Raw genomic sequence first — 17,620 nt, forward strand, 5'->3', positions numbered from 1 at the left:
AGACCAGCCTGACCAACATGGAGAAACCCTAGCCTCACTAAAAATACAAAATTAGGTAGGCATGGTGGCACATGCCTGTAATCCCAGCTATTCAGGAGGCTGAAGCAGGAGAATTGCTTGAACCTGGGAGGTGGAGGTTGTGGTGAGCTGAGATTGCACCACTGCACTCCAGCCTGGGCAACAAGAGCAAAACTGCGTCTCAAAAAAAAAAAAAAAAAAGAAAAGCATCTATTTGTAAATACGTTCAGAAAACTAAAGAACACCATGTTGTATATTTTTGGATTTAAAATTAAACAGAGAATATCAATTAAGAGATAGAAGTGATTAAAATAACTGAATGGAATTTCTGGAGTTGAAAAAGTACAATAACTGAAATGAAAAACTCACTAGAGGGCCTCAACAGTAGCTGAGAAAAGAATAATTAGCAAACTTGAAGATAGATCATTAGAGATAATCTAATACGAAGTATGGATGAAAAAATTGGCAAATTACACATTTTTGTGATGAGAAACTATGTTTGTTACAACAAGCCATTAGTACTTGTGGAGTTAAATCAGCAGCCTGCATCCCCTTGAACTGCTCAGACTGTGGTATAAAGGGATTTTGATTTTTAAGCCCCAGCTGATGGCCCTTTAATTTTAAGTCACGTGGGGCAGGGCCTTGGAGCTTGCTTCCAGGAAAGGCATTCTGTCCCTTTTCTGGAAGTTTCTTGTAAAGTCTCTAAATAGCATCTGCAGGTGTGGCTGCTCTGCTTCACTATGGACTTCAACAAAATAAGCGAGTCAGAGTATTCTGAAGAATATTCTTTAAAAGAAAATGATTCATTCAAAGCCACCTGTTCCCTCCTTTGGACTGTTATTCAAGACAGAAAGGCCTAGACTGCCTTTCTTTGCAAGATCCCAATGCCCAGAACAGGGCCTTCCTCTCAGTAAATATTTGCAAATGGATGAGTGGGTTATAGGTGACTGTATGACTCATATAACCTCATATGACTGTCGTTCGAAAACACTTTCTTCATTAGAATGTTTACGTGTATAGTCTCAATAAATCCATTAATTAAAAATTGTCATGTCCTTAAGAGGTAGAAAGAGTTAATATATATAATTCTCTAGTTTCTCTTTCATATATCTGTACATGGAATCCCATTTAAATAAGAGAGATTGTATGTAAAAAGATTCTAAAATAGTGGTCCACGGGTTACAGTTTCTAGAAATAATTATTACATTTATTTTTTGAGACAGGATCTCTGTTGCCCAGGCTGAAGTGTAGTGGCGTGATTATGACTCACTGCTGCCTCGACCTCTGTGGCTCAAGTGATCCTCCCACCTCAGCCTCTGAAGTTGCCGAGACTGCAGGCATGTGGCACCATGCCCAGCTAATTTTTGTGTTTTTCGTAGAGATGGGATTGGATCATGTTGCCCAGGCTGGTCTTGAATTCCTGGGCTCAAGCAGTCCTCCCACCTCTGCCTTCCAAAGTGCTGATATTACAGGCATGAGCCGCCATGCCCAGAATTATTGCATTTAATACCAAAAAATTAAGTAATTATACATGCCTTTTAAAGTTAAACAGAATGGGAGTTTTGCTGCTATTCTGACTTAGAGCTTTGAAAGAAAGAAAATAAAATCTAACGATAGGAAGTTGTGCATCACTGAGACATTTATTAAAGAAAACAAAACTTCCTGTTTTCTCATTTGTCACTCAGTTACTAAACATCTTTAGAGAAGTTAAGTTGCTGTTGTAGCTAGTTTATTATTGGGTCAGTTACTTTCCCATGGACTCAGCAGAAGTTCCAACTTGCTTTTGCCATTGACCAGGAAAAGTTACAAAAGTCTTGACTTTAATTAATCAGAACTGGTCTGGCTAGAATCAGCCTGCTCTGTAAAAGAAGAGACTGTGGTTTGGCCCATTTCCCAAGTGGGGAACCTCTGCTAGGTCTGGCAGACATGGAGGCAGGGAGGGAATCTCCCCTTCCTGGGATAGTATTCTGACCCACCGCATGTCCCCAAATGCTCCTGATAAAGCAAGCCACCATTGCTTGTCATAACTACATATTGGGGACAGGCGCACTGAGGCTTGTATCATCAGTAGCTAAACCCCAGGATAGACAGGAGGAAGGTAGTTCCAGCTCCTGAGCCCAATGGCTGTTTTAGGTGAGGACTGAGGGCCTCCTCCTTCACTCTGAACTTCCCCAACTGTGCATTTCTGGCTAAGGTGAAATACTATCTCCTTCTCTTTTCAAATTATGAAGGAGTGTGTTTATTTTGGAGGGAGTTGATGAAACAATCAGGGAAAATGTGTCTTTTTCTTTTTTTTTGAGATGGAGTCTTGCTCTGTCGCCCCATCTAGAGTGCCATGGTGTGACTACGGCCCAGTGCAGCCTTGAGTTTCGAGGCTCAAGTGATCCTCCTACCTCAGCTTCCTGAGCAGCTGGGACCACGATTGCATGCCACCATCCCTGGCTAATTTCTTTTTAATTTTTTATAGAGACAGGGTCTCCCTATGTTGCCCAGGCTGGTCTTGAACTACCGGGTTCAAGCAATCCTCTCTCCTCAGTCACCCAAAGTGCTGGGATTACAGGCTTGAGCCACCACGCCTGGCTGCAAATATTTTGAATATGACAAATGTTGCTGGGTTTGCACTGCATAAGGAATGATGCCACGACTTCAGAACAGCCTCTTGTGAGCATAACATTCTTTCAAAGACCTTGCCTCCTCCCCTTCTTACACAGGGTGTTGCAGAAAAAGGCATTGGTATGTTTACCGCACACTTGAGAAAACTGGGGCTCAGGGAAAGTCACGTGACCTGCCCATGAGTGCCCAAGGAAATCTGGCAGGGTGAGCTCCTATCCAGCCCACCTCTGACCATACGGCCTGGCTCACAATGAAGAGTGCTTTGGTTTTTTTATTTTTATTTTTTTCAAGAGTTGCCCTGATGCTTGATTCTCCTTTCTACTCATTAAGAAAAGCAACAGAAAGGAAAAAAAAAACAAAAAAACAACGAAAAAGAAAGAAAATCCTCACAACGGAGGGCAAGTCTCAACGTGCCAGTCACGAGTGCTCCTGGCATATGTCTGTTCCCTTGTCCTTTCCACCTCCTGATCCTGAGCCTCAGCATGGTTAAGACAATTACCCGACTTGTTCCTTCCTGTTTCCTCTCTCCCTCTGTTTGCCTGTAAGAGCCACTTACAAAAGTAATTTGAGTTTCCATGAAAGAGAATTTGAAAGGCTGTTTTCAGTTTATGCTCAGAAGACAGTATGAGAGTTTGCCAATGATTGGATCATCTGAAAAAGTTCTTTCCGCCGGGCGCGGTGGCTCAAGCCTGTAATCCCAGCACTTTGGGAGGCCGAGAAGGGCGGATCATGAGGTCAGGAGATCGAGACCATACTGGCTAACCCAGTGAAACCCGTCTCTACTAAAAAATACAAAAAAACTAGCCGGGCGCGCTGGCGGGCGCCTGTAGTCCCAGCTACTCTGGAGGCTGAGGCGGGAGAATGGCGTAAACCCGGAGGCGGAGCTTGCAGTGAGCTGAGATCCGGCCACTGCACTCCAGCCTGGGATACAGAGCCAGACTCCGTCTCAAAAAAAAAAAAAAAAAAAAAAAGTTCTTTCCAAATTTTCAAATATTCAAATGTGGCTGAGAAGAACACCAACGTTCTGAGCGCGGAGATTTAAATGTGAAGAACAATGTGTTAGCCCAGCTTCATTCTCATTCATCACACCACTTTTAACCAACCCTTGGGTGCATCGCGCTGTGTGCCGAAGTGAATTTCTCTGCTATGTTTCTTGATGTCTCAAGAAAAGCCAGAAGCCACAGCTGGCTCAGCTGTCTACACTCTTCTGCGGCAGAACTGGCCCAGGTTCCCCAGCCTTGCTCAGACCACACAGAAGATACTAGACAGGATTTAGAGGGCTGTGGGGCGTTTGATGAACTATTCATTGTACATTTTTTACATTATGCCATTAAAATTAGAAATATAAAATACAAAGTACTGTATATGAGCATAGATACTTAATATTAAGTTTATATTACACTTCCAAATAACATTTTTCAATGTTTATAATTACTTATTTTGCTCATAGCGATGAGCATACCTTTCTATATTGGGGTGTTTTTTTTTTGTTTGAACTAGTCACCATCAGGTCCTGATCCAGACTTTAATGATCAGTTCTTCAAATTCTTGCTACTTACCATCAATAAGAAACTGTTTGTACAAGTAGGGGATACATCTTTTTAATTTATTTTTTATTTTTATATTTATTTATTTATTTATTTATTTATTTATTTATTTATTTTTGTTGAGACGGAGTCTCGCTTTGTCGCCCAGGCTGGAGTGCAGTGGCGCAATCTCAGCTCACTGCAAGCTCCGCCTCCCGGGTTCACGCCATTCTCCTGCCTCAGCTTCCTGAGTAACTGGGACTACAGGCGCCCACCACCTCGCACGGCTAGTTTTTTGTATTTTTTAGTAGAGACGGGGTTTCACTGGGTTAGCCAGGATGGTCTTGATCTCCTGACCTCGTGATCCGCCCGTCTCGGCCTCCCAAAGTGGTGGGATTACAGGCTTGAGGCACCGTGCCCAGCCAATCTTTTTTATTTTTTAAGGACAATTCAAAAATTTTCAACAGTATAAGTAATCTTTATAGGAGCTACAGCTTGTTTTATTTCATGAATAAAATGTAATGGTGGCATTTTACAGATTCTTTTCAAACCCTCAGAACTTTTTTTTAAATTTAATTCGCTCTGTCATCCAGGCTAGAGTGCAGTGGCACAATGATATCTCATTGTAACCTCAAACTCCTGGGCTCCAGTGATTCTCCTGCCTCAGCCTGCAGAGTAGCTAGGACTGCAGGCACGCATCACCATTTCTGGCTACTTTTTTTCTTGTAGATATAGGGTCTCACTATGTTGTCCAGGCTGGTCTTGAACTCCTGGGCTCAAGTGATCCTCCTGCCTTGCCTCCTGAAGTGTTGGGATTACAGGTGTGAATTCCCACATCTGGACAGAACTTTTTCATATGGAGCATTTCACAGTAACAGAGGAGCCGGCTCACCCTGGAGATTGGGTGCCTGGGTGGGCAGCTGGGACCAGAACCTGGGTGAGAGCCACACTGTTGGACCCCATGTAGATTCCGAGTCTTGAAGGCTGTGGGAGAGGCCTGGGTGAGGCTGCTCACTGGTGGGGAGTAAACGGGCCTGAAGATGCCAGTGGCCTGCTCAGCTGCCCTGAAGGCTGGGAAATCAACAATTCAACTGACTGCATCAGTCTGCTGCCCTGACTAGCAGCATGTTAGCCTCTTCCTGCCTCAGTCTGCCCATCTGTGAAGTGGAGAGAGTAGTAGTACCTATCTGGTGGGGTTGTTATAAACATTAAATGAGTGCCAATGCCTGGCACAGAATAAGTGATACATGTTTATTAAATAAAGTACAAAGGTTGAGAAGCTCTGGAGTAGATCTCTAATGTGGTCTGGATCTGTGTCCTCACCCAAATTTCTTGTTCAGTTGTAATCTCCAGTGCTGAAGGTGGGGCCTGGAGGGAGGTGATTGGATCATGGGGGTGGATTTCTCATGAATGATTTAGCATTAACCCCTTGGTGCTGTTCTCATGATAGTGAGTGAGTTCTCGTGAGATCTGGTCGTTGAGAAGTGTGTAGTATCTCCCCTTTTCCTCTTGCTCCTGCTCCTGCATGTGAGACATCTGCCCCCCTTTTGCCTTCTGCCATGATGGGAAGCTTCCTGAGGTCTCCCCAGAAGCTGAGCAGATGCCAGCACCGTGCCTCCTATATGACCTGCAGAATCGTGAGCCAATTAAACTTCTTTATAAATTACACAGTCCCAAGTATTTCTTTATAGCAATGCAAGAATGGACTAATACAACCCCCAAATCACATTCATAGAACTAACCAGAATCAGATGTTCTAAATTCTGGCTCCCCCACTGTTTAGATGTGGGCTGCAAGCAGGGTTATTCAGCCTCTCTAAGCCTGGATTTCTTGGCTCATACATGATGATGGCACTGGTACCCATGTTATAATGACATAAAGATTAAATAGGACGGTTCACATAAAGTTCCTGAAAAATAACAAGTATTCTACAAATGATGGCTATTACGAAGTGGCAGAGGCAGGACGTGAGCTCAGCTCTGCCCTGCCCCACTCCCATGCCTACCTCCCATGAGCTACGCCTCCCAAACAGAGAAGTGCTTCACCTGCCAGATTCTCTTCTTCAGCTGATTTTAAATCTTTCCATTCAGATTTGTATTTTTCAATCCTTTAATATTTTTTGTTCCTTATCTACAGACCCTGGTGTGGTTTTACCATATCTCTAGAAAGCAATGCCAAGAATGGTCAGAGCAATTGCCCCAAGAGCCAGGCATTAAGAGAATTCCATTGCAAAGGCCGCTGCCGACCGCTGTCTTTCAAGTCAAGTAAGTTCAACATATCCTTCCTTATTCATATTTTATTAGGAAGCCATATCAGAAAATTAATCCGTTATAAAACTTTAAACATTGAATGAATCATTCTCATCAAATACATCAAGACCAGAAGCTAAGTTAAACATGGCATTTCATTTTACAAATATTTTTACATTTCATAGTCATGAAAAAGAAAAGAACTTGAAAAAGCAACTTCAGCTCTGTACAAATGTTACTATCAAGGAGCGGCTGAAGCTTCATTTTAAGATATGCAAGATAAGTGAAATAAGTAATGTTTTCTTAAAATATCCTTGTCTTTTTCCATGATATACACATATTTTTTTCTCTTTAAATAAATATATATTATGTATTTTTAATGACAGCTTACTTGACAACATTCATCTGGTGCTTTGGGGCCATGGAGTTCACTTGGTAAGGAAGACAAATACCAAAAACATCAGATACAACTGGATTCTCCTAGAGCAGAAGAACTGGCTTGAGTTTTGGAATGTCTCCCCGCACCTCTCCTCACATCAGGACTTCTGAGCTTTCTGAGGAGTCGTCAGCAAACAAAAGTTCATCAGGCAGTGAGCTTCCCAAGGGCAGCGTGCTCGAGTGGGACCAGGGGACCCCATTCCTAACAAGTCTCTCCCCCGGTAAAACACTGTTCTTTTCAGCTGTGACTGCAGCAGAGGCGGCAGAAGTCAGATCTTCCCATTCCTCACTGCCCCCATTCAGGATGTACCGTCCTTCATGAGGTTTGCTGTCATGAATTTCTGCTGTGACCACGCTGATGGCAGCGTGGGGACTGCAGGAGGCAATTATAGAGTCAGGGTCAATGTTCAAGTCCAGTGGAGCAAGCGTGGAGCCCTCGGCCAGGCCCTCAGAGCTCTCCAGCAACTGTGTGTTGATGTAAATGACGTCTGCTTGGTTCCGAACGTCGGGCAAAGTTTCTAAGAGTTTTTCTAGCTGCAGCCTCAACACTGAAAAGGTGGGGCGGTCCAGGGGATCGGTTCTCCAGCAAGAGTACATTATTTCATACCTGAAAGTTAAAAAGAAGTGGATTATCTCCCAGCACAGCACCCATCTCTTTGTGCAATCCATGCCTTTGTTTTTACAGAATCTTGATCATATTTTCATCAGCATTCATTCTACTTTTTATAAAAATTATTGAGGCTTTTTTGGTGGCCTCATATTTATACAACTTTTGTAAATCTTCCATGGTATTTGACAAAAAAGTGACTGTCTTCCTAGGAAGAGAGCACATATGTGGCAATTATATCTAACTTTGCAGACAAGGAGTATTTAGGTCTCTCTTTATATAGTGGCTGGCAAACTATGGCTCACGAACCAAATCCACCCCACTGTCTGCTTTGTAAATAAAGTTTTATTGGAACACGGCGATCCTTATTTGTTTACACATTGTCTATGACTTCTTATGTCACAATGGCAGAGCTGAGCAGGTGCTAAAAGGCCTGCAAAGCCAAAAACATTTGCTATTTGGCACTTTATAGGAAAAGCTTGCTGACCGCTGTCCTATGCCATCAAACTGAGTTGTTACCAGGACAGCTGAGTTAGTCGGGGCCCTGGGGCTAGGGCTAAGAAGGTCAGGAGTAGGGGTAAGGGCAGGGGGTAGTTGTGTGCTGTGTATCACTCCATCTAGTCTTCTCAACAACCCTGTTATTGTCACTTTGTAATAAAGGTGACAGTGGGCTCAGGGACATTGCAGAACGTGCCATGGCCATGTGGGTAGCCAGGGGTTCAGATTCAGATTGGACAACTCCTGCATCCAAGTGCCCCTCACAATCCCCTCCACTTTGTTTTATAGAGGACAACTCTCTTCTGAGTGGTTTTTTCAACCCAGTGTCTAATATAGTCAATAATTCCAATGGAGGGACATTTAATGGAGCACAGTAAGACAGATGACAAAGAGCAATCAATAGGCTGAGATGAAGAGTAAGTTATACCATCATTTCATTAAAAATGTTTCTTTTCTTAAAATTGATAGACCAATATGGGACACACACACATATATGGCATATATATACACACACACACATATACGGTACATATATATACACATACACATATATGGCATATATATATACACACACACATGCGATGCATATATATACACATACACATATATGGCATATATATATACACACACACATATATATATGCATGCCAATTAATATGCCTGGCCCTGAAATGTCAGGACTATCAATTATAATATATACATATACATATAGATATACACACACACATACACATACATGCCAATTAATGTGCCTGGCCCTGAAATGTGTGTGTGTGTACACATATATATATGTATGTGTGTGTGTGTATATATGTGTATATATATAAATGTGTATATATATATGCACACACACATGCACATATATAATTTAAAAAATATATATATATATATATATTTTTTAATAAGACAAAGTCTTGCTATTTTGCCCAGGCTGGTTGAGAACCCCTGAACTCCTGGGCTCAAGTGATCTTCTGCCTCAGCCTCCAGAGTAGCTGGAATTACAGGTGCACACCAGCATGCCTAGGCATCATTTCATTTTGATTCCTTTCTGTTTTGAGAAACTGATAATTCATATGTCACTGGACAAAAAAATGACCCAAATTTAAATCATCTGACCCATGCAATAAATGACTGGCATCTCATGAACAGAAATATGCAATTTCCATATTGACATTTAGTTACAGCCTAGAGAACCTTTGGTGAATTCTACGAACATGGTACTTCACACACAACATGCAGCTCTCATTCACGTAGATGTATAATACCTTTTCATCTGTCCACTGGACCAGCCTTTATCAACACTTGCACATGCATCCGGAAGGTGGAGGCTGGCAAAGTGCCATGCATGTAAAGAGCTTAATCCTGAATGTAGGCCTAGACAATGGCACGGCGCACTTCCCTGCCTCACAATCCTTGTTCTCATCTCAGGCTTGGGGGTTCTTTCTTGTTTCCCTGTCTTACCTTCTTTAGATGGTCACTTAGACTTGACAGACAGTTTCTGTTTTTATTTTTGAGGTTTTCAGGCATAAGTCAATTTGCATGACTCCGTTTTCCACAGAGCCTCCTTGATCGTTTGCCATCTGAGATGAGCTTTGAGACATTCTGTTCTCGGGGACATAATCTCCTTTTCATTATTTCATCAAGAGGCTGTGGTATTTAACTTACTTTCATTTATTTCATGTCTTAGGAGAAAGTGTTTAAATAATTTATCTTTATTTCCAAGTAGAATAGTATCAATATCACTTTGAAACTTCTTTTCCTTTTATATTCAATATCTTATCAAATGTATAAAAATATAAATATGACTTTTAAAGACACGGTGAACATGTATGCTGTCTAACCTACTCCCACAAAAGGGCAATTTCATAGTAGTAGACCAAGGAGATTAACAAGAAGCTCCCATCTGGTAAGTAATAGGAAGGCTGTGATATTTAGTGATTTAGATTTTATAAAATTGTATGGATGGAAAGAAAAATAAGTTTGGTAATTGCTTTTGTAAATGGTTATTTGTATTTTTCTGTTGAGATTTTATAAAAGATGTGATCATATAGGTTGCCAGGGGCTGTGAGGAGGAAAGAATGGGATTAGTTTAATGGGTAGAGAGTTTCAGTTTTACAAGATAAGAAGAGTTTTGGAGATAGATGGTGGTGATGGTTATACAACAGTGTGAATGTACTTCACGCCACTGAGCTGTACACACTGGTTAAGAGAGTCCATTTTGTTATGTATATTTTATCACAATTAAATGCAATCATGTGAATTTACAAAATTTGTAAATGTATGACTTTACTCATATTTTTCAAGCACCTGCTTTGCTCCTGGCCCTGAGGATGGCCGAGTGCAGGGTTGCAATTCTGCACAGGGAAATGATGCCCGTCTCCTATCAGCTGTGCTTCCACTGTGCTCGCCAGTATCTACCCAGCTCTGCTACTCAGCCCACCGTGACTCCCACCTTGTCCCTTCTCCAGATCTCAGATGCTTCAGGTGGCAGTGGAGGGAGGGATAGGTCAATGGATAGAAGAGGGTTTCTGAGATGGAGAAGGTGGGTGTAAGCTGGGGTCCTTGGGGCAGACAGGCAGCAGGCAAGAGGCAGGGCCAGCTCTGTGCCAGCCAACATGCCAGGTCCTGGGTGCCAGGATGAATAAGAGTATGAGGGCAATGCTAGGCTGGTCATGTGTGTGAAGCGCGAGGGTGGTGCTGGGATGGGCACCAGGTGAGTCCTGGAGAGGAGCCCCTGAGTCTGCGCAACTGCAGCTTCACGGTGGCTGATGCAGGTGGAACATGACCAGCAAGTGCCAGCTGTGTGTGGGCTGATGGGCCCTAACCGTTTACTCCTCACTGTAGCCCCATGAAGGAAGAGATGCAGTTCCACTCACAGACAGGGCAGCTGAGGCCTGGAGAGGAGAGGAACTGACTGAAGTCACGCCGACAGTCGGCGGCAGTGCCAGTCCATCTGACACATGGCCCCTGCTCTCATCTGTGACCTCCGCCTCCTTCACTAAGAAGAAGAGTCACTGACCTTTCCCTCATGCTTACTATTTCAGCCATCATGTGAAACACTTTAGATTTGTTTTTGGGTTTTTTGTTGTTGTTTCTTTTTTTTGAGACAGGATCTTGCTCTGTTTCCCAGGCTGGAGTGTGGTGGCACAGTCATAGCTTACTGCAGCCTCCACCTCCTAAACTCAAGCGATCCTCCCACCTTCTGAGCAGCTGGGACTACAGGCATGCCCTGCAACACCCAGCTAATTTTGTTTATTTTTTGTAGAGATGGGGTCTCACTATGTTGCCCAGGCTGATTTCAAATTCCTGGCCTCAAGCAATCCTCCTGCCTTGGCCTCCCAAAGTGCTAGGATTACAGTCATGAGTCACTGCACTCAGCCTGAGTTTATTTTTCTTTCTTTTTTTTTTTTTTGAGATGGAGTCTCACTCTGTCGCCCAGGCTGGAGTGCAGTGGCGCGATCTCCGCTCACTGCAAGCTCCGCTGCCTCCCAGGTTCACGCCATTCTCCTGCCTCAGCCTCCCGAGAAGCTGGGACCACAGGCGCCCGCCACCAAGCCCGGTGAATTTTTCTGTATTTTCAGTAGAGACGGTTTCACTGTGTTCACTAGGATGGTCTCGATCTCCTGACCTCGTGATCCGCCCAACTCGGCCTCCCAAAGTGCTGGGATTACAGGCATGAGCCACTGCACTCGGCCTGAGTTCATTTTTCAAAGGAAATGTCTCAGGAATGGAACAGAGGCCTCTTTGGGGGATGCTGTTGTTACCCAGCATGTAGATTCGAGAGGAGATGGAAGAAAGCCTGGCTCATGAGGGCCCGAGGCCACAGCACAGCCACAGACCCCTTAGCTCACCCAGTGCATGGGCCCCACAGGAGGCGGGGGTAGGGGCAGATTTGCCCCTTTCTGCCTGACTTCCCTAGCCACACGGCGTGTGCTGACTCTGCTGCTTTGTCCCCTAAAATGTCTCACAGAAAACCAACTCAGCATTCCCTTGTTTTGGCTCTAAAAACCACAACGTGACACAGCTTAGACCTTGCTAAGACCCAACATAATCACTGCAAGTATCAACTACTTTTTGGTGGGCAAGGAAAGCCAAGAAAGAAACTGCAACAAAACTCTTTCCATAGTCAATACTGTTTGACTGAAACGCCTCCTTATTTTCAGAAGCAGGCACTTCATAAACATGGCACTTTTAAAAACTACCATGAAACCCTAGAACTAATTGTATTAGCATTTCAGGATGTTTTAAAGGATTTACAGTGCTTGTTTCTCCTCTTAATGTTATACATCTACCACCACAATAAAAACCACCAACCACTACCAACAGCACGAGGCTCTGATTAAAACAGTTTCCTTCTTTTTGGCTTAGAAGGGACCTGGGAGGCCTGTGGGCAAATGGATCCAGGCTCTCTCCCCTATGTGAGGCAACAGGGCCTGTGTGTGTGTGTGTGTGTGTGTGTGTGTGTGTGTGTGTGTGTGTCTAGGGAGGGTGCTGCCATGGACCCAGGCTCTCTCTCCCATGTGAGGTAGCAGGGTGTGTGTGTGTGTGTGTGTGTGTGTGTGTGTGTAGGGAGGGTGCTGTCCACACTCACCTGTTCCAGCCCAGGCATGGCACTCCATGACAGAGCCAGCGCAGGCCCACAGTCCTGAAATGTTCTCACTAAATATGGTGAGAATGCCCCTCTCCAAGCCCATGGCCCTTATTATACAGGGAGGAGACTCCCCATTAGGAAGGTTCAAATCCCCATCACCCAGCTACCGGAATTGCCACAAGAAATTATTTTAATAAGGTCAGCAAAGTGCTTGGGGGAGATTAATTTACATGGCCACTCACAGGGCCAGTTAGGAAGCAGAGCCTGCGGTGGCTCAAGCCTGTAATCCCAGCACTTTGGGAGGCCGAGATGGGCAGATCACGAGGTCAGGAGATCGAGACCATCCTGGCTAACACGGTGAAACCCTGTCTCTACTAAAAAAATACAAAAAACTAGCCGGGCGAGGTGGCGGGCGCCTGTAGTCCCAGCTACTCGGGAGGCTGAGGCAGGAGAATGGCGTAAACCCGGGAGGCGGAGCTTGCAGTGAGCTGAGATCCGGCCACTGCACTCCAGCCTGGGCGACAGAGCGAGACTCTGTCTCAAAAAAGAAAAAGAAAAAAAAAAGGAAGCAGAGCCTGGCTTATTAACTCCGAGGCCTGGGTCTCCTCCCCATACTGCTTGGCCTTGAAGATGGGGGCCCTGTTAGGATGGGATGTGTGCTGTGTGTGTGTCACAGCTGGTGGTTCTTTCTCCTGTCTAAACACATGATCTCTCAGGGACTATTTTACTTTATTATTTTTTAGTAAAGACAGGGTCTCACTATGTTGCCCAGGCTGGTCTTGAACTCCTGGGCTCAAACGATCCTCTCTCTTTGGCCTCCCAAAGTGCTGGGATAACAGGCATGGGCCACTGCGCCCAGCCCCAGGGAGCATTCCAAAACACACACTTCTGGGCCCACTTTGTACCGAAAGCATCATAATTTCCAGGAACAGAGCCGAGGAATTGAATTGTTAGACTATCTCCCAGGAGATTCTGATGAGCAGCCCGATCCCAAAGTCACTGGTTTAGATTTCTCAGTTTCCTGATGAAGGATACTACTGTGAGTGGAGTGTCTGAAATGCTACATAGAAGGAAAAGGATAACTGGACCAAAAGAGGGTGAGGAATCATTCAAGGACCTCAGGCACTATAAGGCAAACCTATTCTCTGTGGATATATTTCCTAGAGGTGTGTAAGGAATTTTAGGACTGGTGCCGCTGCCTTATCTTGACAGTGCCCGTCCTTCGAGGCTGAGGCCCTTTGGATGAGTGAGCCTCAGTGGGCTCACTGGAGATACCACACACTATCTCCCACATCAGGAATGGCTCCTGGCCTGGGGTGTCTGCGGGTGCCACCCCTCTGCACATGCCCATCTGGCTAACAGCAGTCCCGTTCCCCTCCCATGGCCGTGTTTCCGAGGTCACTGCAGAGCCAAGTGGCTGCCCCATGCAGAGTATGGAAGGGAGACAGAGAAGCCCACTCACAGTTCATCCAGGCAGTCCTCGGGCTGCTTCAGCCTGTGTCCATGGAGAAGATAGTCATACATCTCATGGTTCTGGACCCCGGGATAGGGAGTCATTCCCCGCGTAGCTATTTCCCACATGGTCACGCCAAATGCCCACTGGGAACAAAGCAACAAGTTAGGATGCAAGCCTTTCCACAAAGCCTGAATGGACCTTTTCACTGGCAAAGGCCATTTCCCTAAACACTGATGATCATGCACAAAGCTGGCAATTATGTGTGAGACGCACTGCTCTCCCAACGCCGCAATAACGTGGGGTTGGAGTGTCACAGTTCCCCACTTCTACAAAAGCTGTTCTGGGAAATCTGGCAAAGGCAGAAACAGCCTCGTCACATGTCTTCTTAATGCTCTCTTCCACTGTGGTTGTGAGGTGCTTTCTTTCCCTAATCTCGGGTCAAGGGCGTAATTACACAGCACCTTTCATATAGCATCTAGGTGCCAAGAGCCACCGGATGAACCCATTCAATTTAATGTGACTATGAAATATCCTCGCTGTGGGCCATGAGTCATCCTTCGACAGCAAGGAAAAATGGGAAGAAACTAACGGCTTTTGCAAAGCACACATCTTCTGAATGTCAGGACACTTCACCAGAACCTCTGTTTCACCTGCATTAAAGTATCTGGTAAGACATAAAAGACAGGTCTGAGCGAGCTCCCAATCCTCAGTTTATCAAAGAGTAAAATGTCTTGCCACACCAGCCGAAGTCATTTCTTTCAATATGCCCTCCTCTTTGCACCGTGGGGCCCCTGAATCAAAGCTATGTACGCACCACGTCACTTTTACTCGTGTAGACTCGGTCTGCAAGACTTTCTATGGCGATCCATTTAACAGGCATCTTAGCAATGCGGCCTTGGCGGTAGTAATCGCCGCTGTAAATCTTCTTAGAGAGGCCGAAGTCCGCAACACAGACAGTCATGTCATCTCGCAACCTACGATAGCAGGTTATGTCTTCAGCAGCGTCAGAGGCAATGCCTTAAATTACTGGTCTATATCAGACACAGGTGAAAACACTTATGATGACTGACCAAAAGGACACAGAGACACCAGCAGCCTGTGAGCATGCTGCTTTGGGACCAATGGCAGAGCAAGAGCAAGAGCAAGAGTAAGAGCAAGTGATGCAATTTTTTTTTTCTTTTTTTTTTTTTTGAGACTTTTGAGATAGAGTCTCGCCCTGTCACCCAGGCTGGAATGCAGTGGCACGACCTCAGCTCACAGCAACCTCCGCCTCCCGGGTTCAAGCGATTCTCCTGCCTCAGTCTCCCGAGTAGCTGGGATTACAGGTACACACTACCAACACCCGGCAATTTTTTTTTTTTTTTTTTTTTAAAGTAGAGATGGAGTTTCACCATGTTGGCCAGGCTGGTCTCGGACTCCTGACCTCAAGTGATCTGCCTGCCTTGGCCTTCCAAAGTGCTGGGATTACAGGTGTGAGCCACCACGCCTGGCCTCAAGTGATGCAATCTTGCATCACTCTGATCTGTGTGGGATGCGGACCAGCAAGGGCACCTGTGCACAGTGGCTAGAAACAGCTGGAGAACATGGAGACACAGCATAGCAGGAGCAGAAAGCAGTAGCTCAAAACCAGGGCCCTCTGGTGGACTGATGGAGGACCACAGCAGCCTTCCTCCCAGAGGTCTGGAAGCGGCACTGACCCTGTGGACTAAGTAAGCCCCCTGAGAGTTTGGAGAAGATGGGGAATTACATGCAGTAAGAACAAGATGCTGGGCTTCTTGCTAAGATGGTCAGGTGGGTGCTTGAGGAACTAACTGAGAAATTAAAGGGCTACAATTGCGTTTGTAGCCCAAGCTATTAAAACAGCTCCTACACAAGAAGAAGGAGGAGGAGAAGAAAGAATAAAAGCAAGAGAAGGAAAAGAAATAGACATGAAGTGGTCTGGGGAAGGTGACTAACTTGTCCCTGTTTGCCTGACACTAACTTTTTACACCGAAAATCCGTTGTCCTGAGAAACCCCTCAGGCCAGGGTAAACTGCAAAGCTGGTCACCCTGCCTGCTGGGAAGACATGAAGCAAATAGTAAGGGAAAAAGACTTTTCATGATTCTCCCTCCATGGTGGAAAAATTAAGTTAAATAAAAACAATAACAAAACCAAAACCCCTTTAGGGTTTTCATAAATGAGGTGAAAGGGGTAGGAGCCCTAGGGGCAGGGCTGGCTGGGAGGTGGGAGGGGGCAGGCCCTATTGTCACATCTCTGACCAAGAAAAACAAATGACAAAATCCATTGAAGGACCACTCCCTCTTCTTGCAATAAAAAACTTAAAATGGCCGGGCGCGGTGGCTCAAGCCTGTAATCCCAGCACTTTGGGAGGCTGAGACGGGCGGATCACGAGGTCAGGAGATCGAGAGACGATCCCGGCTAACACGGTGAAACCCCGTCTCTACTAAAAAATACAAAAAATTAGCTGGGCGCGGTGGCGGGCGCCTGTAGTCCCAGCTACTCGGGAGGCTGAGGCAGGAGAATGGCGTAAACCCGGGAGGCGGAGCTTGCAGTGAGCTGAGATCCGGCCACTGCACTCCAGCCTGGGTGACAGAGCAAGACTCCGTCTCAAAAAAAAAAAAAAAACAAAAAACTTAAAATCAAGACACAGTTACAGTTTTTGAAGATTCACAGCAGACAATGGCTCTGCTGAAGCAGGGCGAAGAAATGGGGAGAACTTAAGTCCACATTTCTTGTATAATGAAGCCATTGTCTGCTGTGAAAGGACAGCTTCCACGTATTCAAAGTACAAAACTTCTTCCTAAGGAAGTGTTGTGTAAACGTAGGGAAAAGCCTTTATGATTTTCACTGCTGTCTTTAAGAGGGGCTGATGTGCACATAACTCTAGGTCCAAAGCTACCTGATGGCATGGGGAAGGATCACAGGGGTCACACCTCGCATTCCTACCTGAGTGAGAGAGTGAAGGTAAACTGGAGTCATAAGGGAAAGCTTTGGAAGCCAACCAGACTCTCAGATGCAGAGGCAGTGAAAACTCCCAAACACCCAGCCATATTTCCATCTTCGGAGCAAGCCACACCATAACCCTTCCGACTGCAGCTTCCTTCCCTATCTAAACAGGAACAGGTCATCTCCTTATCCCTGCAAAGACCAGACACCATGAGGGCCCAATCCTTCCAGGATAGCTGAGGACTCTTACATGCAGTTTCGAGCAGCTAAATCTCGATGAAGAAAATTCCTGTTGCTCAGATACTCCATTCCCAGGGCAATATCCATCATGAACTTCAGTAGTGTCTGCAGAGGAATATGCTAGATGATAGAGGAGACAAGAAGAAAGACTATCTTTTAAAAAGGAAAACTTGCAAACAGTTTCGCCTGAAGGGGAAAGGATGCTTTAATTTATGACAGTGTAGTGATGAAATAAGGAAACAAATCTTTTATTTCCATATCACTAATATCACAAATAAGGTTTTTAAAAAGGAATGAAAAAAACCTTAAACTTCTTGGCAAACATCATATTCTCTTTTCTCATCTTTAAAAGTATTTACAGTGAATGACATCGTTTCTTTTCATAAGGTATGAGGTCAAATGTGATCCTTCCCTGTGTCCTTCAGAGTGGGACAGAG

The 17,620-nt window shown here is 45.0% G+C and overlaps 1 protein-coding gene across 2 annotated transcripts in view; it reads right to left on the reverse strand.

Annotated features, from left to right (window-relative positions):
- Positions 1-6,253: 6,253 nt before the first annotated feature.
- The window catches only part of LOC105471801 (MER proto-oncogene, tyrosine kinase), a 133,581-nt gene continuing 122,214 nt past the window's right edge, over positions 6,254-17,620 (reverse strand). The window contains exons 16-19 of one of the 2 annotated variants that reach the window (XM_071077098.1): positions 17,194-17,303; positions 14,811-14,970; positions 14,003-14,139; positions 6,254-7,451 (exon numbers count right to left, since the gene is read on the reverse strand). In XM_071077098.1, coding sequence (XP_070933199.1) covers positions 6,938-7,451; positions 14,003-14,139; positions 14,811-14,970; positions 17,194-17,303 — 921 coding nt within the window. In that variant the 3' untranslated portion in view covers positions 6,254-6,937. The remainder of the gene's footprint in view (positions 7,452-14,002; positions 14,140-14,810; positions 14,971-17,193; positions 17,304-17,620) is intronic. The other variant, XM_071077099.1, reaches the window with a different exon arrangement.

Source organism: Macaca nemestrina, chromosome 13 (assembly GCF_043159975.1).
Source record: "Macaca nemestrina isolate mMacNem1 chromosome 13, mMacNem.hap1, whole genome shotgun sequence".
Taxonomy (NCBI): domain Eukaryota; kingdom Metazoa; phylum Chordata; class Mammalia; order Primates; family Cercopithecidae; genus Macaca; species Macaca nemestrina.